Source organism: Oryx dammah, unplaced genomic scaffold (assembly GCF_014754425.2).
Source record: "Oryx dammah isolate SB20612 unplaced genomic scaffold, SCBI_Odam_1.1 HiC_scaffold_25, whole genome shotgun sequence".
NCBI classification, from domain to species: Eukaryota; Metazoa; Chordata; class Mammalia; order Artiodactyla; family Bovidae; genus Oryx; species Oryx dammah.
The window spans coordinates 77,126,110-77,150,199 of NW_024070209.1; the positions used below are offsets into that span (position 1 = coordinate 77,126,110).

The 24,090-nt window shown below is 43.3% G+C and overlaps 1 protein-coding gene across 1 annotated transcript in view; it reads left to right on the top strand.

Annotated features, from left to right (window-relative positions):
* APOB (apolipoprotein B) overlaps positions 1 to 20,394 on the top strand; it is a 39,513-nt gene extending 19,119 nt beyond the window's left edge. The window contains exons 17-27 of the mRNA XM_040225679.1: positions 774 to 956; positions 2,136 to 2,257; positions 4,646 to 4,856; positions 5,419 to 5,594; positions 5,720 to 5,907; positions 6,596 to 6,741; positions 7,523 to 7,896; positions 8,771 to 16,345; positions 17,108 to 17,222; positions 17,338 to 17,524; positions 18,472 to 20,394. Coding sequence (XP_040081613.1) covers positions 774 to 956; positions 2,136 to 2,257; positions 4,646 to 4,856; positions 5,419 to 5,594; positions 5,720 to 5,907; positions 6,596 to 6,741; positions 7,523 to 7,896; positions 8,771 to 16,345; positions 17,108 to 17,222; positions 17,338 to 17,524; positions 18,472 to 20,112 — 10,918 coding nt within the window. The 3' untranslated portion in view covers positions 20,113 to 20,394. The remainder of the gene's footprint in view (positions 1 to 773; positions 957 to 2,135; positions 2,258 to 4,645; positions 4,857 to 5,418; positions 5,595 to 5,719; positions 5,908 to 6,595; positions 6,742 to 7,522; positions 7,897 to 8,770; positions 16,346 to 17,107; positions 17,223 to 17,337; positions 17,525 to 18,471) is intronic.
* The last annotated feature ends 3,696 nt before the right edge of the window (positions 20,395 to 24,090 follow it).

The following is a 24,090-nucleotide window of genomic DNA, read 5'->3' on the forward strand; positions in this document are numbered from 1 at the left end:
AGGATACCAGATATTTTCAGATCTAGTTCAGACTCTAAAGTCTTAATTTGGCCATTAGTGAGCAACTCTACTGAATGTTTCCAAGAGATAAAAGAAGACAAAGCCAAAAAACGTCCAGTGGAGGTGACTGGAGATGCTGATGAAGGCAGTTGCAGAAGCACCAGGAGGGTGGCCATCAGACCCCTGTTCAGGAGAAGGGTGTTGAATGAAAGTGGTGACTACAGAGACAGACAGATTTCTTGATTGCCAGGGAGACAAGATGGGGCTAGAAGGGCAGGAAAGGGGTGTGGAGTGTGTGTACACAGTGGAAAAAGAGACTTGAGTATGTTTAATGCTGGTGGAGAAAAGCTAGTGGAGAGGGATTTCAGGTGAAAAACAAGTTGGACACCTTTAATCTGCACTTTAGGAAGGAAGGGGCAGCCATGAAGTCAGGTCCCAGTGACCGTTACTGACCTCTCTGAGTCTCTTTCATCTGTAAAAGGAGACTCTTAATTCCTACTGTCATGGAAACTACAGATAGGAAATGTGACCAACTTAGTGCAATGTCTTAGTGCAAATTGTTTTGGGAAATGTTAAGAGTCACAGGGTTGTTCGCCTTATTGATGTTCTTCTTACAGTTCTGGACTTCTGAGTAAATCAAAGAATTTGAGGTGGATATGAACAGAGGGAAGATAGGGAGCAGGGTAAGGGGGCATTTGCATTGGGAGAATCAGTGATGTTCATTTCAATGGCTTGAAAATAACTAGGTTTTTTTTTTCCCCTTCTTTGACTAGTAACACATTGCATTTGGTCTCTACCACCAAAACAGAAGCGATCCCACCTCTCATTGAGAACAGGCAGTCCTGGTCAACTTGCAAGCCTTTCTTCATTGGCCTGAACTATTGCATCACGGGTGCTTACTCCAATGCCAGCTCCACAGACTCTTCCTCCTACTACCCGCTGACTGGGGACACCAGGTCAGAAATGCTCAGTGTCTCCGCCCAGCATCTGCTCACCTCCTAGATTATGACCACCTAGCAGGGCTTCCCATGTGGTGCTAGTGATAAAGAATCTGCCTGCCAGTGCAGGAGACACACAGGCACGGGTTCCATCCCTGGGTGGGAAAGATCCGCTGGAGAAGAAAATGACAACCCAGTATTCTTGTCTGGGAAATCCCATGGACCGAGGAGGCTGCCGGGCTATAGTCCAGGGGGTCACCCAGAGTTGGACATGACTGAGCATTCACATGCAAGCAGGGCCAAGGAAGAACGCTGTGTGTTGTATTGCCTTGTGACCAGCCTCAGGAACTTGTTCTATGCCTTGGTCATTTAGAACTGTGGTCTTCTGCCCTACACACCACAAGGGTACCTACCTAACCTTTGTGGCTAGGTTTTGGCATCTCCACAGGTGGAGAGGAGAGGGCAGTGTTGGAAGGTGAGGTGTCATAACCCCTAGGGAGGTCTTAGCTCCAAAAATAAACAAAGGAAATTTTATCAAACTCCCTCAAGGAAACTGTATCTACTGCCACTGAGAATCACTCCTTTAAAAGCATCTCTTTGTAGGTGGTGCCCCCTTTTTCTCCCTCATGCATTCGAGGAGGAGATCATAGACATATGCTGATGTGCTCCCAGTTCAATATCCATGTTTCCGTTACCTCCAGACACACGGGCAAGATCTTTCTTGAAGCCACTCCCACTCCGTGGCTTCTCTTGTGGCTCAGCTGGTAAAGAATCCGCCTGCAATGCGGGAGACCTGGTTTCAATCCCTGGGTTGGGAAGATCCCCTGGAGAAGGCAAAGGCTACCCACTCCAATATTCTGGCCTGGAGAATTCCATGGACCTTATAGTCCATGGAGTCGCAGAGTCGGACACAACTGAGCTACTTTCACTTCACTTCCCACTCCTTATTCTCAGCTTTGCTGACTTAACCAGCCAACCTCTGCTGGTCCAAAAACCCCAGGCATCCTGGGATTTGCCCTTGCCTTGGGCTTTTGGAGGAAATGAAGGGACCTTAAAGATCATCATTAGTTAAGGACAAGAGACAGGGTTAAATAAGGACCAGATTTTTGTTGCAATTGAGGCCGAGTTGTTTTGGCGATGGTATTATCATCACAGAGGCTCTAACATTATGCATCACATGCATTGTAACATCTTTAGATTTGAACTGGAACTGAAGCCCACGGGAGAAGTGGAACAGTATTCTGCCCAGGCATTTTACGAACTCCGGAGAGATGGTGAAGCCTTGGTGGACATGCTGAAGCTTGTAACCCAGACTGAAGGCAAGTATGCAGAAAAGGGCCCTTCCATCTCCGCCCTCAGTCTCAAGTCCAGGACTCACAAGGAGAGCTCATTTCATTTAATGTATTTAACAAATAGTTACTGAGTGCTGGTTAAGTGCCAGGCCTGATCTACGAGCTGAAGATAGAACAGTAAACAGAGATAAAGTCACTGTCTTTTGTGGAGTTTATAAAAAACAACGAAACAAGTAAATATTCAGAAGGTCAGATTAGTGCTGGGGAGGATAGAGCACAGACGGGCCTAGGGGATGTCAGGAGTGGCAGCCAGGAGAAAGGGTAGGGGAAGCCAGTGCCATTTGGAATGAAAAGGGAAGCTCTCACTGGTAAAGGGAGCATAAACAAGAGGCCTGAAAGAGGTAAGGGGATAATGCACATGTAAAGACTGAGGGGTCAGCTGGTGCAAAGGTCCTGGGGCAGGTGCATGGCCTCTGTTTGAGGAAAAGAAAGGAAGTCGGTATGGCTGAATCAGAGATCAGGGAGGAAAACTATAGAAGATGAAGTCAGAGAAATAGGGGCAAGGCGAAGGATGGTCATGTAGGCTGTGTAAAGATGTTAGTTTTTACAATGAGTGAAGTAAGCTACTATTTTTTTAAATTGAAGTATACTTGATCTAAAATGTGTTACTTTCAGGTGTCTAGCAAAGTGATTTGGTTATATATATATATACTTTTTCAGATTCTTTTCCAATATAGATTATTACAAGATATTGATTGTAGTTCCCTGTGTTGTACAGTAGATCCTTTTTTAATCTCTTTTATATATAATAGTGCATATCTGTTGATCTCAAACTCTTAATTTACCTATCCACCCCCTTTGTCCTTTGGTAGCCATAAGTTTGTTTTCTGTCTGTGAGTCTGTTTTATCAGTAAATTCATTTGTATCATTTTTTTAGATCCCACATGTTAGTGATATCATATGATATTTGTCTTGCTTTGTCTGACTTATTTAAGTTAGAACAATAATCTCTAGGTCCATCCATGTTTCTGCACATAGGAATGTTTTATTCCTTTTTATGGCGGGGTAGTATTCCATTGTATGTATACACCAGATCTCCTTTATCCATTCATCTGTTGGTGGACATTTAGGTTTCTTTTATGTCTTCACTATTGTAAATAGTGCTGCTATGAACATTGGGGTTCATGTATCTTTTCAAATTAGGTTTTTTGTCTAATTTGGGTATATGCCCAGGAGTGGGATTGCTACATCATATGTTTATAGGGAACCTCCATACTGTTCTCCATAGTGGCTGCACCAATTTATAGCCCCATCAACACAGCAGAAGGGTTCTCTTTTCTCCATATCCTATCCAGCATTTATTATTTTTAGACTTCTTGATAATGGCCATTCTGACCAGTGTGAGGTGACATCTCACTGTAGATTAAAAACAAAACCCACAGGAAAGGGGGTGCTCACAGGGGATATGGATGAAAAAAAAAGTCATTTAACAATTTTACAAATTGGGTAAATTTTTTTTTTTTTATTTTAAAATGGGTAAACCTGTGAACTGAAGGAAACCTGGGAATCTTGTGACAACGAAGGGAGGAGCTGGGAGAGAGGAAGGCAGGGCATAGTGGCAGGGAACCAGGAAGGATGTCATAGGCAGATCCTCATACGGAGATGTGTGCCTGATAGAGCCAAGCCTTTACTGATCCCTGAACATGCTAAGTGTTTCTCTTGTCAGGCCCTTTGCACTTCTGATTTCCTCTGCTGGACTGCTCTCCCCATAGGATACAGCCTGGCTCAGCAGCTTTCTCACTTTTATTTCTTTATTTGGCTGTGCCAGGTCTTAGCTGCGGCATCCAAGACCTTTAGTTGCCACATGCAAACTCTAAGTTGTGGCATGTAGGATCTAGTTCCCTGACCAGGGATGCAACCTGGGTCCCCTACATTGGGAGCTTCGAATGTTAGCCAATGGACCACCAGGGAAGTCCCTCACCCTCTCTCTTCATTCAAGCCTCTGCCCACATATCCTCTTATCAGAGCTTCTCTGGCCACCACACATGAAACAGCACCTCTTCTGTCCTTGTCTGTCCCTTATCATCTTATCCAGTTTTACTTTTCATCTTAACATTTATTACCACCAGACATATGTACTTGCTTATTGTCTGTACACCTCCCACTGGAATGTCAGCTCCATGAGGACTGAGAATCCCAGTGCCAAGAGCAGTGCCTCGCCCATGATAAGTAATCAGTAAATATTTACAAACTGAACGCATGTCCAGGTACCCTAGACTTAAAAATTTAAGGTAAAATCCTTGAACTGTGTCCTCAGTTGAGTGCATTAACTTCTGGAGGTTTCTTTGCCTTGATCTCTTTTCTTCCTATACGGAGCTGATGAATACGTATCTTGACTCTTGTACATTCTCCCAGGTGTGAAGCAGACCGAGGCTACTCTGCTGTTCAGATACAATCGGCAGAGTAAGACCTTGTCCAGTGAACTCTACATTCCAGATTTTGACGTTGACCTTGGGACAGTCCTCAAAGTTAGTTATGAACCTTCTAAGGAAAAGAAGTCTTACAAGCTCATCCTGGACTTTCAGAACAAGAAAATCACTGAGGTCACCCTCACTGGCCACATAAGGTAAGGAACTCTCCAGGGGGTCTGGCCAGAGCTATGGACCCTCCTGGCTCTGCCCTTTCTTCCTTTTCAGCTTTAAAGCTGACCAGGCCAGGGGTACCCACAGTCCACAGTGCAAGGGACAGATAGAGCCCTCGTCGTTCTAACTCTCTGCTCATGTCTGGTTGGACCTGCCTGATGTTCACTGGTATTACTATTCATGAGGCACTGTGCTGGGCACTTTAATTATCTCAGCCCTTGTGATAAACTGCATGGTAGGTATGAGTTTCTCTGTTTTATAGATGAGGGAATGGCAGCTCAGAGGGGTTAAATAATTTGGCCAAGACAGCAGAGATAGTAAACGGTAGAGCAGGATTCAGTTTTTGAAAACCTCTCCCCTACTTCCCTGGAAAGTCCTGAATTTGTGTTGAGTTAGCTTTAGAAGTTGAGGAGTTTAATCTCTGGTCACTTCTTTGAGCCATTCACATATCTTGTTTTCATCACCACAAATAGAACCCATGTTTCATCCTGCGTATCTCCTTGGAATGAATGGAATCATTGATGTTGACCTTTTCTTTTTCAATAGCTATGACAGGAGGGAAGAAGGCAAAATCAAAGGTGTGATTTCCATACCCCGTTTGCAAGCAGAAGCCAGAAGTGAGATTCTCAGCCTCTGGTCTCCCTCAAAACTGCTCCTTCAGATGGACTCCTCTGCCACTGCTTACGGCTCAACAATATCCAAGAAGGTGGCATGGCGTTATGGTGTGTATGTCTCTCCTACGTGAGCACACCCAAGAAGAGCTCCATGTACTTGAGGGCAGTGCTGACAGCCATAGGTAGGGACTGACCTGGTGCTCTTGACAGCTATTTCCCATGTGTGTTTTCAGATGGAGAGAAGATTGAATTTGAATGGAACACAGGCACCAATGTGGATACTAAAAAAGCAACTTCCAATTTCCCTGTGGATCTCTCTGGTCTTCCTAAAAGCTTGCATACGTATGCCAATATTCTCCTGGATCGCAGAGTTCCTCAAACAGCCCTGACTTTTCAGCACATGGGTTCCAAATTAGTTGCCGTGAGTACACGTCAGCCAGTCAATAAATACACAGTGATAATTACATAGTCAACCCTACATTAGGTGAAAGAGAATATCCAATGATGGAGAAGGTATGCTTCCCACCCCCAGGCAATTCCTGGGGAGAAAAAGAAGCATTGACATGCACACTCTTGTTGTTTAGGTGTTAAGCCTTATCCAACTGTTTTGCAACCCCATGTACTATAGCCCACCAGGCTCTTCTGTCCGTGGGATTTCCCAGGAAAGAATACTGGAGTGGTTTGGCAACTCCAGAGGATCTTCCTGACCCAGGGATTGAACTTGCCTCTCCTGCATTGGAAGGCAGGTTCTTTACCACTGAGCCACCAGGGAAGCCCTTAACATGTGCCTAGTTACCCAGTTACACAAGGCTGTATGTTTTAAATACCAAATGAATACTAAGCAGAAGAGTTACCTGTGCCTAAGACATCACAGGGAACTTCAGGATACTGGCTAGAGGGTTGACTATGCTATGCATTCCTTTTATAAAATACAGGAAGAGATGAATTACTGCCAACCAAAATTAAAAAATTTTTATGATTTCTATTTTAACTTTGAGTATATCATCCTGCTTAATGATAGAACTGTCAAATTTGGATTATCACCTAATGTGAATTGTGTTTGATGCCTGTCCGTGCCCACTGCTTTTAAAACTCCTATTATTTCGTAGGCAGCAAGCACCTGGCTCCAGGAGACATCGAGGAGTCTTCCTTACGCCCAGAATATACAAGATCAACTCAGTGGCCTGCAAGAGTTGTGCCTCCAGAAAATGAAATTGCCAAACTTCCACATCCCAGAAAACCTCTTCTTGAAAAGGTGAAAAAATGAACCAGAAAAATTTCTTGAACCATGAGACGTAAATGGAATATTTTACTTAGCATGATTTAGGCCTTTTTTCAATTTACATTTTTAATGGAAGTGATGTGAGCATTTGAAAGACATTAGTAACTGTAGCATAAATGCTATGGCATTTTTGCATTAGTAAATATGAGGTCAGAATGTGAACACCAACCCAGTTAAAAAAAAAAAAAATCCTAAGAAAGTAATTAGGAGATTCTAGTACTCTGTCCCTAAGATGTTTCACAGGTTGTGAAACGCATTTGCAGGTAAGTGATTGTGTCACTGTAAGAACAAGAAAAACTATGACTTGGGCTTCCAGGTGGTGCTAATGGTAAAGAACCTGCCTGTCAGTGCCGGAGCTGTAAGAGACTCCAGTTCTATCACTGGGTCAGGAAGATTCCCTGGAGGAGGGCATGGCAACCCACTCCAGCATTCTTGCCTGGAAAATACCATGGACAGAGGAGCCTGGCAGTCCACAGGGTCGCAAAGGGTCAGACACGACTGAAGCAATGTAGCCTACACAACTATGACTTAGACGGATGGTAGTCATAAGGACGCAGCTCCTGGAAGGGATTTGAATGGATCTGAGTGTTTGATAGGTAGGGATTAAGACCAAGGACTCCAGGCCTTGGGAAGAGAATGAGCAGCGTGCAGTACTGGATTGAGAATGGGACACCTGCACTGTTGTTTGGAAGGTCAGGAGGCAGCGAAGTTCTTGCCGTCTGACTGTGGGCATTGTCTTTGCTGTTCATTTCAGTGATGGTCGGATCAAATACACCTTGAACAAGAACAGTATGGAAATTGAGATCCCATTGCCTTTTGGTGGCAAATCCTCCGAAGATCTAAAGATGTTCAAGACGATTCAGACTCCAGCCCTCAACTTCCAGCCTCTGGGATTCCACCTGCCATCGCAAGAGTTCCAAATCCCCACTTTTACCATCCCCCACTTGTATCCACTGCGGCTGCCCCTCTTGGGTGTGCTAGACCTCTCCACAAGTATCTACAGCAACTTGTACAACTGGTCTGCCTCCTATACTGGCGGCAACACCAGCACGGGCCACTGGAGCCTTCAGGCTCAGTACCACATGAAGGCAGATTCTGTGGTCGACCTGCTCTCCTACCAGGTACAAGGTGAGCCATGCTCATGGGGAGGGTCACAGAACAGCTTCGCTGCACGTCCCAGTGGGAGAACCTCCTCTAGGAAGGGAAAAACTTCCGTACAGATATGTTTCTTGCTACTTGGAACCCTGTTCTTTTTTTATTACTATTATTTTTAATTGAAGGATAATTGTTTTCCAATATTGTGTTGGTTTCCGCCAAACATCAACATGAATTGGCCATAGGTATGCCTATGTCCCCTCCCTCTTGAACCTCCATCCCACCTCCCTTCCCACCCCTCCCCTCCAGGTTGTTACAGAGCCCCAGTCTGAGTTCCCTGAGTCATACGGCAAATTCCCATTAGCTGTCTGTTTTACATATGGTCATGTATATGTTTCCACGTTACTCTCTCCATATATCCCACCCTCTCCTTCCTCCCCCTCCACCACCTTGTTCATAAGTCTGGTCTCTATGTCTGTGTATCCACTGCTGCTCTGCAAATAGGGAACCCTATACTTTTTCTTTCCTGCCTTTCTCCCTCCCTGCCTCTCTTCTTTTGGAAATATTTATTAAACACATATGTATCAAGTATCCTACTAGGCAGTAAGAGAGAAAATGAACAGATAAACTAGCAGTTAGATTTCAGTGTGAAAGATGCTATGATACAGTCTAGGTATAAAGTGGAGGCACTTGAAAGGGAAACCCAGCAAGATCTGTGGTAGTCAGGGAGGGCTTCTGGGTGGAAGGCCTTTTGCCATCAGATTTTATGCTCACACTACAGATAGAGGAGACTGTGGCACAACTGACCCAGACCAGTGGGACTTTATTACTGAAAGCCTTTCACCATAGAAATTCTTCTGGAGATGCATGACTTCATTTAATCAGTGTGTTTTGATTTTTATGCTAGGATCTGGAAAAACAGCGTATGACCACAGGAATACACTCACGTTATCAGGTGATGGGTCTCTACACCACAAATTTCTGGATTCAAATGTCAAATTCAATCACGTAGAGAAAAGGGGAAACAGTCCGGCCTCAAAAGGTCTGCTAACATTTGATGCATCCAGTGCCTGGGGCCCACAAATCTCTGCGTCAGTCCATTTGGACTCAAGGAAGAAAGAGCATTTGTACGTGAAGGAAGTCAAGATTGACGGACAGTTCAGAGCCTCTGCATTCTATGCTAAAGGCGCATATGACCTGTCTTATCAGAGAGATCCTGCCACGGGCCAGCTCACTGGAGAATCCAACCTGAGGTTTAACTCCTCCTACGTCCAGGGCACCAACCAGATAACAGGAAGGTACGATGATGGCACTGTCTCCATTACCTCCACCTCGGATCTGCAAGATGGCCTTGTGAAAAATACTGCTTCCCTGAAATATGAGAACTATGAGCTGACACTGAAATCTGACACCAACGGGAAGTATGAGGACTTTGCCACTTCAAACAAAGTGGATCTGACCTTCTCTAAGCAGAATGCATTGCTCCGTTCTGAGTATCAGGCTGATTACAAGTCACTGAGGTTCTTCACCCTGCTTTCTGGATCTCTAAATTCTCACGGCCTTGAGTTAAATGCCGACATCTTGGGCACTGACAAAATTAATAGTGGTGCTCACAAGGCAACACTCAGGATTGCCCGGGATGGAATGTCCACCAGTGCAACGACCAGCTTGAAGTATAGTCCCCTGGTGCTGGAGAATGAACTCAACGCGGCAGTCAGCCTCTCTGGGGCATCTCTGAAATTAACATCAAATGGCCGCTTTCGAGAACACCATGCGAAATTCAGTCTAGATGGAAAAGCTGCCCCCACAGAGGTGTCTCTGGGAAGTGCTTATCAGGCCATGATTCTGGGTGTTGACAGCAAAAACATCTTCTACTTCAAAATCAACCAGGAAGGACTCAAGCTTTCAAATGACATAATGGGTTCATATGATGAAATGAAACTTGACTACACAAACAATCTGAACATTGTAGGGTTCTCAGTGGACTTCTCTTCCAAACTTGACAACATTTATAGCTCTGACAAGTTTTATAAGCAAAATTTTAATCTACAGTTAGAGCCCTATTCTCTGGTAACTACTTTAAACAGTGACCTGAAATTCAATGCTCTGGATATGACCAACAACGGAAAATTAAGGCTAGAACCTCTGAAGCTGAATGTGGGTGGAACCATGAAAGGAGCCTACCAAAGTGACGAAATAAAACACATCTACACTCTTTCTTATGCTGACTTATCTGCAAGCTATAAAGCAGACACTGTAGCTAAGGTACAGGGAACAGAGTTTAGCCACCGGCTCAACACGAACATTGCTGGGCTTGCTTCAACTGTGGACATCAGTACAAGCTACAATTCAGACTCCCTGCATTTCAGCAATGCATTCCACTCTGCAGTGGCCCCATTTACAATGACCATCGACACACATACAAATGGCAATGGGAAGCTGGTTCTCTGGGGACAACACACGGGGCAGCTGTACAGCAAATTCCTGTTGAAAGCAGAACCTCTGGCCTTTACTTTCTCCCATGATTACAGAGGATCTACAAGTCACCATCTCATGGCCAGGGGGAGCGTCACCACTGCTCTTGATCACAAAGTCAGTGCCCTACTCACTCTGGCCGAGCAGACAGGCGACTGGAAACTCAGGACCCGGTTGAACCAAAATGAATACAGCCAGGACTTCAGTGCTTACAACACAAAGGACAAAGTTGGTGTTGAGCTCAGTGGACGAGCCCTGGCTGACCTCACTGTGCTGGACTTCCCTATTGCAGTGCCACTTGTACTCAGCGAGTCCATCAATGTCATTGACACTTTAGAGATGAGGGATTCTGTTGGTCAGCCCCAAGAATTCACTCTTGTTGCTTCTGTAAAATATGATAAGAACCAAAATGCTCACACCATCCATCTCCCATTCTTTAAATTCCTGCCAAAATATTTTGAGAAGACTCGGGTAGTAGTTATAGGTGCACTGGAGGCTGTACAGAAAGAATTGAAGCGCACCCATATTGATCAACACATGAGGAAATGCATAGCAGCCTTGGACAGACTCTCACAGCAAGTTAGTGATTATCTGAGCACGTTCAATTGGGAGAGACAAGTTTTGAGTGCCAAGGAGAAACTAACTGCTTTCACAGAAAATTATAGAATGACAGAAAATGACCTGCAGATTGTATTAGACAATGCCAAAATCAACCTTAATGAAAAACTGTCTCAGCTGCAGACATATGTGATACAATTTGATCAGTATATTGAGGATAATTATGATTTGCATGATTTTAAGACAACTATTGCTAATATTATTGATCAAATCATTGAAAAATTGAAAATTCTTGATGAACATTATCATATCCGTGTCAATTTAGTAAAAAAAATTCATGATCTGTATTTTTTTATTGAAAATTTTGATTTTAACAAAGTTGGAAATAGTACTGCATCTTGGATTCAAAATATGGATACTAAGTATCAAATAAGAATCCAGATACAAGAAAAATTGCAACAGCTCAAGGTACAGATTCAGACTGTAGACATCCATCACCTTGCTGAAATGTTCAAACAGCAGGTTGAAGCTGTTGACATCAGAGTGCTTTTAGAACAGTTGAGAACTACAATCCCATTTCAAAGAATAAAGGAAATTATTGAGCATGTCAAATACCATGTTACAAGTCTTTCTGAAGATTTTGAAGTAACTGAGGAAATCAATGCTTTCAGAGTCATGGTCCATGAGTTCATTGAGATGTATAAAATAGATCAACACATCCAGGTTTTAATGGATAAATCAGTGCAGTTGGCCCAACAATATAAGCTGCAGGAGACTGTTCGGAAGCTAAGCAGTGTCCTGCAGCAAGTCAAGATGGCAGAAATTGTTGAAAAATTGATTGGGCTTACCGACAATGCTCTCAAGCAGCTTGAAGCATTGTCTTTTAATCAATTCCTTGAAGAAGTAAACAGATTCCTTGACATGTTGATAAAAAAATTAAGGTCATTTCATTACCACCAGTTTGTAGATGAAACCAATAACAAAATTCATGAGGTGACTCAGCAAATCAATGATGAAATTCAGGCCCTGGAACTCCCACAGAAAGCAAAGGCACTCAGACTGCTTGTAGAGGATGCTAGGATTGTGGTCTCAACCTATCTGGAAAACCTAAAGACCACCAAAATCACCTTATTTTTGGATTGGTTACAGGAGGCTCTAAGTTCAACATCTGTAACTTACATGAAAGCAAAATTTCAGGAGACCCTGGAAGATTTTCGAGACCGAGTATATCAAATGGATGTACGTCAGGAACTCCAGCGGTACCTATTCCTAGTGGGCCAGGTTTACAACACACTCGTCACCTACATTTCTGACTGGTGGGCTCTTGCTGCTAAGAACCTTACTGACTTTGCAGAACAGTATTCGATACAAGACTGGGCTGAAAGCCTGAAAACATTAGTAGAAAAAGGGTTCACTGTTCCCGAAATCCAGACCACCTTTGGGACTATACCTGCCTTCGAAATCAGTCTCCGTGCCCTTCAGGAGGCTACATATCAGACTCCTGACTTCACCATTCCCCTGACAGATCTGAGGATCCCATCCTTTCAGATCAACTTCAAAACACTGAAGGATGTGAAAATCCCTTCCAGCTTTTCCACACCAGAATTTACCATCCTTAATACCCTCCACGTCCCTTCCTTTACAATTGACTTCGTAGAAATAAAAATAAAGATCATCAGAACCATTGACCAGATGCTGAACAGTGAACTGCAGTGGCCAGTTCCGGAAGTGTACCTGGGGGATCTGAGCGGAGTGGATACCATTCTTGCTGGAATCACTGTGCCAGACTTCCATTTACCGGAAATCACTATTCCAGAATTTGTCATCCCGAATCTTAACCTGACAGATTTTCAAGTTTCTGACCTTCACATCCCAGAATTCCAGCTTCCCCATATCTCACACACAATTGAAATACCTGCTTTTGGCAAGCTGTATGGCATTCTGAAAATCCAGTCTCCCTTTTTCACGTTAGATTCAAATGCTGACGTTCAGAATGCAACAGCTTCGGAAAACCAGGCGGAGATCAAGGCTTCCATCAGTGCCAAAGGAGCATCCAGATTAGAAGTGCTCAATTTTGATTTTCAAGCAAAAGCACAACTTTCAGACCCTACGATTAATCCACTGGTTCTGAAGGAATCCGTGAGGTTCTCTAGCAAGTACCTGAAGACAGAGCATGAGAGTGAGATGCTCTGGGTTGGAAATGCTATTGAGGGAAAGTCAAACACAATGGCAGGTATACACACAGAAAAAAATACACTGGAGCTCAGTAACGGTGTGCTCGTCAACATAAATAATCAGCTTACCCTGGACAGCAACACAAAGTACTTCCACAAACTGAACATCCCCCAGCTGGATTTCTCCAGCCAGGCTGACCTGCACAGTGACCTCAAGACCCTATTGGAAGCTGGACACATAGCATGGGCTTCTTCTGGAACAGCATCCTGGAAATTGGCCTGCCACGAATTCTCAGATGAGGGAACACATGAATCCCAAAGTAGCTTTACTGTGGAAGAGTCCATCACTTCCTTCAGATTGTCTAATAAGATCAACAGCAAACACCTAAGAGTGAACCAAAAAATACTGTATGAGTCTCGATTCCTCAACTTCTCTAAATTTGAAATCCAGTCACAAGCTGAATGCCAGCATGTGGGTCGCAGTGTTCTAACTGCTAAAGGCCTGGCACTGCTTCAAGAGGGGAAGGCGGAGATAACTGGCAACCATGATGCTCATTTAAATGGGAAAGTTGTTGGAACTTTGAAAAATTCTCTTTTCTTTTCAGCACAGCCATATGAGATGACTGCATCCACAAACAATGAAGGGAACTTAAGAGTTAGCTTTCCATTAAAACTGACAGGGAAGATAGACTTTCTGAATAATTATGCACTGTTTCTGAGTCCTAGTACCCAGCAAGCCAGTTGGCAAGCAAGTGGCAGGTTCAATCAATATAAGTACCATCAAAATTTCTCTGCTGGCAACAATGAGAAAAGCATCGAAGCCCACATGGGAATAAATGGAGAAGCCAACCTGGATTTCTTAAACATTCCTTTAACAATCCCTGAAATGACTCTACCTTACACAAAGCTCACAACTCCCCAGATGAAAGAAATCTCCTTATGGGAAAAGACAGGCTTGAAGGATTTCTTGAAAACAACAAAGCAATCATTTGATTTAAGTGTAAGAGCTCAGTATAAGAAAAACAAAGACAAGCACTCCATCCCAGTTCCTCTGGGTGCCTTCTACGCACTTATCCATCGTAACATCAATTCCTTCTCCAGGCTTTTCGAGACAGTCAGAAACCAGGCACTAGATTTTTTTATCAAATCCTATAATGAAGCAAAAACTACATTTGATAAGTACAAAGTTGAAAAATCCCTTAACCAGCAACCCAAGATCTATAAAATTCCTGGATACACTATTCCAGTTGCCAACATTGAAGTGTCTCCCTTCACAGTGAAGATGTTAACATTTGAGTATATGATCCCCAAAGAGATCAGCACCCCCAGCATCACTGTCCTGGGTTCTGGCATCTACATACCCTCATACACATTAGTCTTGCCATTCTTAGAGCTGCCAACCCTTCATGTCCCTAAGGAACTTTCTGAGCTTTCTCTTCCAGAGTTCAAGGTATTGAGTACCATAAACAAAATTTTAATTCCAGCCCTGGGCAATATCACCTATGATTTTTCCTTTAAATCAAGCATCATCACACTGAATACCAATATTGGTCTTTATAACCAGTCAGATATTGTCACTCATTTTCTTGCTTCATCATCTTCTGTCATGGACGCACTGCAGTACAAATTAGAGGGCACCTCAAGTTTGACGAGGAAAAGAGGACTAAAGTTAGCCACAGCTTTGTCCCTGAGTAACAGATTTGTGGAGGGCAATCATGACAGTACCATTAGTTTCACCAAGAAAAATATGGACGCATCAGTGACGACAACAGCAAGAGTCCAAATTCCAATTTTGAAAATGACTTTCAAACAAGAGCTTCATGGGAATACCAAGTCAAAACCTACTGTATCTTCAGTCATTGAATTAAAGTATAATTTCAATTCCCCCAAACTGCTCTCTGCTGCTATGGGAGCAGTTACCCACAAGCTCACCTTAGAAAGCCTCACCTCTTACTTTTCCATTGAGTCATCTACAAAAGGAAGTGTTGAGGGTTCTTTTGGTTCACAGGGATATTCAGGGTCTCTTGCCAGTGAAGCCAGCACTTACTTGAATTCCAAGGGCACCAGATCTTCTGTGACACTACAAGGAGCCTCCAAAGCAGATGGTCTCTGGGACCTCAAAGTAAAAGAAAATTTTGCTGGAGAAGCCACACTCCAACGCATATATACCATCTGGGAACAAAATATAAAAAACCATTTAGAGCTAGGGGGCCTCATTTTAACGTCTGGAGAGCATACAAACAAAGCCACCCTGGAGCTCTCCCTGTGGAAAATATCAGCTCTCGTTCAGGTCCATGCACATCAGCCCGGTTCCCTCCTTAAAATCAATTACCTTGGCCAGGAAGTCTCCTTGAACGTTAACACTGAGAACCAGAAAATCAGCTGGAGAAGTCAGGTCCAGGTTCATTCTGGGTCTCTCCAGAACAATATACAGCTCTCTAATGACCAAGAAGTGGCTCGCTTTGACATGGAAGTCTCCTTAGAAGGGCACCTACGGTTCCTCAAAGATACTGTCCTACCAGTTTATGACAAGAGCTTATGGGACCTCCTAAAGCTGGATGTCACCACCAGCCTTAATAGGAAACAGTATCTCCGTGCTGCAACTGCCCTCATATATACCAAAAACCCCAATGGTTATCTTGTCTCTATCCCCATGCAAGAATTGGATGATAAATTCATTATTCCTGGACTGACACGAAATAATCAAAATTCCGTTTATGTCACACCTACGTTCCAAGTCCCCTTTACAGATCTTCAGGTTCCATCCTACACACTTGACCTCAGTGAAATAAAAATCTACAAAAAGCTAAGTACTCTTCCATTGACCTTCAACGTATCAACTCTACCCCAAGTAAAGTTCCCCAGCGTTGATGTGTTAATACAATACTCTAAACCAGAAGCCTCCTCTGTTCCCTTCTTTGAGATAACTGTGCCTGCATCTCAGTTGACTATGTCCCACTTCACCCTTCCCAAAAGTATTTCACTTGGCAGCACTGTTCTGGATCTAAACGCAGTTGCCAGTAACATCGCAGACTTTGAGCTGCCGACCATCACCGTGCCTGAGCAGACTCTTGAGATTCCTTCCATGAAGTTCTCTGTACCTGCTGGAATTCTCGTTCCTTCCTTTGGAACACTGACCGCACGTTTTGAGGTGGCCTCGCCCTTGTATAACACCACGTGGAGTGCTGGTTTGAAAAACAAAGGAGATCATGTTGAAACATTCCTTGATTCCACATGCAGCTCAACGATTCAGTTCCTGGAATATGACCTAAATGGTAAGGAAATTTCCTGACTCCCCATCCCACCCAACACACACAGGCTTTATTTCTTTCTTTCTTTCTTTTTTTTTTTTTTAAGACTTTGTTTATATTTGGCTGTGCTAGGTCTGTGTTACTACCTGGAGTTTTCTGTAATGGTGGCGAGCGAGGGCCACTCTCTAGCTGTGGGGCATGGGCTTTCATAGCAATGGCTTCCCTTGTTGCAGAGCACGTGCTTCAGTTGTTGCCGTTCCTGGGCTCTAGAGCACAGGCTCAATATTTGTAGTACACAGGCTTAGTTGCTCCTTGCCATGTGGGATCGTCCCAGATCAGGGATCAAACCCATGGTTCCCACATTGGCAGGTGGATTCTTTACCACTGAGCCCCCAGGGAAGCTCCCCCATCCTCTGCACATGCTGTATTTCTTCAATGAGAGTTGTAAATAAATCATTATGTATTTAGATAGGACTTGAGGCAAAGCTGCTATCTATAGCAAAATTTAAAAGAGGCAGGAAGGAGATACATTTATACTCCATGTGTGAAAACCATCCTGTTGAAAACCTACTGACATTCTACAGAAATAGTTTCAGAGAAAATAGGTGTTTCTGTAATCATTTTAGGATGAATAAGGTCTCCTTCTTTTTTTTTTTTTTTAAATGAGGACTGCATGTTACAAACATATAAGACATATAGTTAAGATAGAATTCTCTGTTTTCACAAGGAAAATATTTATATCCTGCAGTTACTAATCTAATGAAATATAAAATCTGTCCCATACAGTTGTAGGAACACACAAAATCGAAGGTGGCATGTTAGTGTATAAGACTAACGCATCATTTGCACACCGTGACTTCAGTGCAGAATATGAAGAAGATGGCAAATATCAAGGACTTGGGTAGGGAACTTTTAATTTCATCTTTTTTCCAGTCATTGTGGTGTCTGCCATCTCCACCTCCTTTTCGTGAAGGCCCATCTGTTTCTTGGGGGGTTGGGGGTTTTTTTGCTTTCAGGTACTGGAATGGAAAGGTTGACCTTAACATCACCAGCCCAACATTAACTGATGTCTGTCTGCACTACCAAGAAAATGAGAACCACTTCTCCTCATCAGTAGCCTCCCCAGCCATAGGCACTGTGGTCATCGATGTGAAAAACATTAGCGATACCTTATGGGGATGGAACCTCTACTACCGCCCTCAGGTGAGTCCCATATAGTGGTTTAACATATCAAGAGCAAACATGGAATATGGGCAGATAAATTGAAGTCCATACAAAGTATTACCTGGGCTTTCCAAAACCAGGTAAAACACAAGCAATGAACTGGTTAAACTTCTCTTCTGAGGAACTATTCTCCAGAAAGTGTTAGGAGTCTTTTGTTGATTGTATGAAATGCACATATGACTTCCTATTACCACTATTATTTTATTACACTTGTGTAATTCTAGAAAGATGAGAGTTTTGCCTCATCACCTAAATCATGGACAAACTCTGCTGTATGCTGAGTACATTTTTCAGATTGGGGCATCTGGAGTATTTGAGGCTTCAAAATTCTTCCCCACGATAGGATTGTTAGGTGAGATATGCCAAATTCCTCTCACCTACCATACAAGTTCTGCTGGGGCCAAATCAAAGATGCCATTAGTAGAGAAGAGGAAATAATCAGGTTCTATTATTAAAGTTTGTCATAGGCTTGGAGGATGGATGGCACCTGATATTGGTCTTCTAGGTCTCTCTTAGATGGACCCTGGATATTTTTCATTTTTGTTACATCTTCTCTGAGTTAGTGTTTTCCTGTTTTTTTTTTTCCTCCCCATTCTCTCCTTCCTCCTCCTCCCTCTTCCTCCACTTTCTCCTCCTCTTCTGATCTTCAGTCCTAGAAAAGCCTTGATGTTAAATGTCACTGTGCAAATGCTGTACATAATTTTATCCTCTCTGGGGTATGTGTTAAAGAGGAATTAACGATTGTATTTGCTTAACCATAAGACAAACACATATGAAAGATATGACATGTGAAAGATAAATCTCCATCAGAATATGAAAGATCCTCTGATCTTTACTTTTAATTGCTAATGAAGTTTTAATGTAGTGTATTATGTAATCAGGATAATTGAAAACATTTTCCTTTAATCCTTTTCTGCTGGTCGCAGGCCTCTCCAGATAAAATACTCAACATATTCAAAATTGAGTCGAGGGTCCTGGAATTGGATGATGAAGTTCAGATCAAAGCTAACTGGGAAGAAGGAGCAGTGTCCGAATTGCTAAGCTCGCTCAAAGACAGTGTGCCCAGGGTCACGGGAGCCCTTTATGACTATGTCAACAAGTACCACCAGGAGTACACAGGACTTTATCTGAAAGATGCTTCTTTAAAACTGAGGAGATGCCTGCAGGACAGCGCTGATCAGGTGTATCAAGGGGCCATGAGGCAGATTGATGAAGTGGACATGGAGCTCCAAAGAATGGCCAGAGGCACCACTGAAACCTACCAGCAATGGAAGGATAAGGCCCAGAGTCTGTACCAGGAACTGTTGGCTCAGGAGGACCGCAGTGGTTTCCAGAGACTCCAGAAGAAGGTGTCAGACAGCTTAATAAGAGTTACTCAGGGATACAGCGTGACAGTCAAGCGTATGACTGACTTGCTCACTGATCTCCTGAATGTAACCAGATTCCAGCTCCCAGGAAGAGCCAGGAACTACACTGCAGGTGAGCTCTGCACTGTGGTCATACAGGAAACAGCAAAGCGACTGTCCCAGGTACATTCAAATATCCATAATGGGTTACATATACTGTTTTCCTATTTACTATACCTGATGGAAGAGTCTGAATTATACAAGGACCTAAACAATAAATTTTCTTTTGCATCAGTGCACAATCAACAAATAAATATGGTCTTGGAGTATGTGAAAATGTTTATATTTTTCTCACAAGAGATCCAAAAGGCACTTAGTTACCTCCAATCTACCATGATGACAGAGATGCTAAGTGATCTTCAGGGGTTTCTACAAGACACTTTCCAAGAGATAGAAAGTGAACTTAAACGCTTCAAGGAGAAGAAATTGACTGATTTCGTTAATCAAACCCTACAGAATATCAATACAATCTTCGACATATACGTTTCATTTGTTTTTAGATTCCTGAAAGAAAACCTAGACTATAACTTTGTTGAGTTTAATGAACTAATCGAAAACGAACTTCAGGTAGCTTCTCAAGAGTTACAGCAGCTCCATCAGTACGTGCAGGCTCTTCACCAAGAATATTTTGATCCAACTACGGTTGGCTGGACAGTGAAATATTATGAATTTGAAGAAAAGATCATCCACCTGATCAAGAACCTGGTAGATGTCCTTAAGGACTTCCATTCCAAATATGCTGTCGGTGCTGCTGATTTTGCTTCCCAACTCTCAAGTCAGATTGAAACATTGATACAGAAAGATTTGCAGGAGTATCTTAGCATCCTTGCCAATACAGAGGAAAGGGGGAAAGAGAAGATTACAGAGCTTTCTACCAGTGCTCAGGAAGTAATTAAAAGCTGGGCTGTTGCAGTGAAGGAAATCATTTCTGATTACCACCAGCAGTTCACATATAAACTACAGGAATTTTCAGACCAGCTCTCTGATTACTGTGAAAAATTCATCTCTGAGTCTAAAAGATTGATTGACCTGTCCATTCAAAACTACCACATGTTTCTGAACTATATCATGGAGTTACTGAAAGAGCTACAATCAGCCACAGTCAATGACATGAGCCCCTACATAAAGGTTGCTCCAGGAGAGTTTATTATCACCTTCTGAGTTTTTATAGCAATTCTTCAATTAGACTTTCACATAGTAGGGAAAAAACTCAAACCGTATGTATTAATATAACTTTTGACCAAGCCAGCCCTGTAACAGGCAGCTAGATCCAAGCAGAAGCACATATGAACTGGACCTGCACTGAAACTGGCATCAGTTCTCTGAAAGTCTCTGAACTCTGGGGAATGACATTTTTTGCAAGTTCAAGAAAACCAGGATCTGAGTTATTTTGCTAAACTCTGGGAGAGTAAGAACAAATAAATTCTTTATCGTGTATCATAACACTCATCGTGATTCATTCGCATTGAAAGATAGAGAAAATGAGAGTATTTATTCAACTGTCTGACATTTCAAAACCTCTGGAACACATACTGTTTTGAGTGATAGGGGAAAAGGAGAATTTAAGAAGGGACATATTTTGCCACCTGAAAGGAAGTAACTGATCTCAGAGAGTGTATTTGCCAAGTGAGAAGGAAAAATTATTTGCAGAAGCTTTCACATAATTTGATCCACAGGAGCATCTCATTATGTGATACACAGTCTTCCTCAGCCATCAGTCTGCATTTGCCAGGCAAGGCTCTCTGCTAGGCTCTGAGATAAATCACCAGGCCCTTTATTTCACTCACCTGCCAGGAATGGAGAAGGAATGGCTAAGAAGTCCTAGCCCCCAAGGATCTCATGGTAGTAGGGACCCTAGAGGCTCCCTGAAGCTTGGCCAGGATCCATTCATGGCTGAGGAGGTAAGAGTAGGAGAGGAGGCATGGGCATAAAGCATACATTTATGCTGTTGAGTTTCTTTATTTCTCCAAACTTAATATCCAACCATCCTAAGTGTAATCAAAACCCAAGTGTTTCCCTTGCTTCATCCAGTCACCTCAAACTCTGATCTTAAACACTGCCAACATCCAGTCAGGGACTTCCCAGGTGACCGAGTGGTAGGGAATCTGTCTGCCAATGCAGGGAACATGGGTTCGATCCCTGGGTTGGGAAGATCCCTTGGAGAAGAAAATGGCAACCCACTCCAGTATTCTTGTCTGGGAAATCCCATGGACACAGGAGCCTGGCAGGCTACAGTCCCTGGGGTCACAAAAGAGTCAGACATGACTTAGCAACTAAACAACAACATCCAGCCAGAGCATCCAAGGTGAGCTCTGGTGAAGGAAGGCTAGAAGCTGATATCATCAGGAAGGGCAGCTATAACATTCATTTCAATGGCACTTGAGGACAGAGGAAGGGTGTGACCAATGGAGAACAGGAAATTGCAGACTCTCACCCCTTCTTCTAAGTCACTTCAGTCATGTCTGACTCTGTGTGACCCCGTAGACGGCAGCCTACCAGGCTCCCCCATCCCTGGGATTCTCCAGGCAAGAACACTGGAGTGGGTTGCCATTTCCTTCTCCAATGCATGAAAGTGAAAAGTGAAAGGGAAGTCGCTCAGTCGTGTCCGACTCTTCACGACCCCATGGACTGCAGCCTACCAGGCTCCTCTGTCCATGGGATTTTCCAGGCAAGAGTACTGGAGTGGGGTGCCATCGCCTTCTCCGCTCACCCCTTCTACACGAGGCCTATTTGGAAAAGGCCCTTCTAATTCCCAAATACCTGCAACCTGTACCATTCTTTCATAAAGCCTTCACATTTCCTTCTTGAAGGCTACTCTTAAAATCCACAAGCATTAAGAAACACATTAGCCTCTCGGTACCTTTGCAGTATTCTTCTGTCTATAACTGAGGAGCCAAAGAGAGTCACAGGGAGGTAGAATACATCTGGATCTGATGCTAAAAGAAAGTCTTTTGGCCAGTGGATCAATAGATGGATGGATGGATGTCTGGGCAGATGAATGAGTGGATGGGTGGATGGATGGAGATCACTGAGTCAATGAATGACAGAATAAATGAGGGGTTAGTTCCAAGGATGAGATGGGAGGGAAATTAGGCCCAGGTCCCAGAACATCACGTGAGTAGTTCCCAGCATAGTGCTACGAGACTTTCCCTGATGAGCTGTGAGCAGCAAGAATCTACTGAGTGTTCAAACTGAAAGGAAGCCTGGGATTATGGCTTAATTTGAAGGGGAAGAAGTCCAAGGTTCTTAGTACTCATGTGGTGATACCTTTGTCTGGGGCATGAGTGGAGAAAAAAAATAGACACAAATTCAAAATCACCATAGAATCACACAGTGCCACCTTCCCAGTTCCCTTACTGGTATCCCTTGTATGAGGTTCCCTGGCCGCCTTAGCATATCTTTAACATGCTCAGTGAACTTGGAAGAGGGGATTCTTGAGTGACTTGGACTTTGCCTGCCTCTTCCTTTGTCTTCCACTGCATATCAAGATACTGCTCTGGGTTCAGTTCATGGCTACATTTCTTATTTGTCTGGAGCTTCGGGCCACTAATTTTCCCTCGGTGAACTTCAGTTTTGTTATCTACAAAATAAAGATCCTATGAAAGGCTGTTCATGAATATCAGTTGAAATAATAAAATGTGAAAGAATTTTGTAAACTTTATTGTATAGAAACCAAGTGCCTTATTATTAGATGATTACTTAAGCAAGTTTATGCCAAGGAGAGAATGGCAGCAAGGAGAACTAGACAGTTTGCTGCTGCGGCTGCTGAGTTGCTTCAGTCGTGTCCGACTCTGTGCGACCCCATAGACAACGGCCCACCAGGCTCCCCTGTCCCTGGGATTCTCCAGGCAAGAACACTGGAGTGTGTTGCCACTTCCTCCTCCAAGGCATGAGAGTGAAAAGTGAAAGTGAAGTCGCTCAGTCGTGTCCAACTCTTCACGACCCCATGGACTGTAGCCCACCAGGCTCCTCCATCCATGGGATTTTCTAGGCAAGAGTACTGGCATGGGGTGCCATTGCCTTCTCCAGACACTTTAGTGAACATTTATTAAATGCTTCTATGTGCTACACACAAAACCTCTATAGAGGAAACAAAGATCAGTAAGAGTCCCTGGATGTCTGTCCATCTGTTTATCAGGGGTGGAATGTGCTGTCCCATCATGGATATATACAAAGTATTAGGAGGGTTTATCACAGGAAAGAATAAAAACCAAGAAGGATTCATGGAGACTGTTGAAATGGATCTTGAGGATACACAGACTTTGACAAGAAGGTAAGGACAAGAGGTAAGGACACGACTTAGCAGCAGCAGCAGCAAGGGAGAAATGACATTACAGAAGAACATAGCAAAGAAACAGAGTTAGGTGTGTTTGGAGGTAGCCAAATTGAGGGGAGACAGGATTAGAAAGGCAGCAGAGGTCTTGAAAGCTGGTACTTTCCTGGCTGGAGAGAACATCTAATGAAAGTGTTTGAATAGGAGGGTGAAATGAGTTGTGACTTAAGAAAACTGATATCCAGCTTCTACAGGGTGAATTGTCATGGGATGAATCTGGATTTGAGGCTGTTGCAAGGTCCAGGTAAAAGATACTGAGCATCTCAGCCAAGTCATAGCTGCTGAGAATGGTGGTGGGGTGGATACAAGAAGCATCGGGAAGACATAACTGACAAATTGACAGAGTGTGGGGCTGATTGTTAAGGACAGAAAGGATGTATACAAAAGCTCTGAGGACTGGAACTGCCTGGAAAATTCACTGGAGACAAAAACTGCTGGGATGAACCAAAGAACAAGGAAGCAGAATAAGTCAAGCTGACTTCAGAGTTAAGAAATTTTGAACCTGCATAACTTGAAGACCTATGAGACATCAACAGAAATGTGAGAAATGTGTGGCGGACAGATTATTAATGTAAAGCATGGACTTATAGCCGGTCATGTGGGATCACATGGTATGCTTCAGGTTGCATGGTATGTCCATGCAGAAGTATCTCCAATATTATATTGGTGATGTGGGCTAGAGAAACTATCCAGAGAAATGGGAATGAGGGATTATTTTAACCAATTGTATTGATTTTGTGCCCTTATACCTACCTTTAGAAACATAACAAGAAAACAGAGTTTTTCCTCTTGTATAATTAATTGCC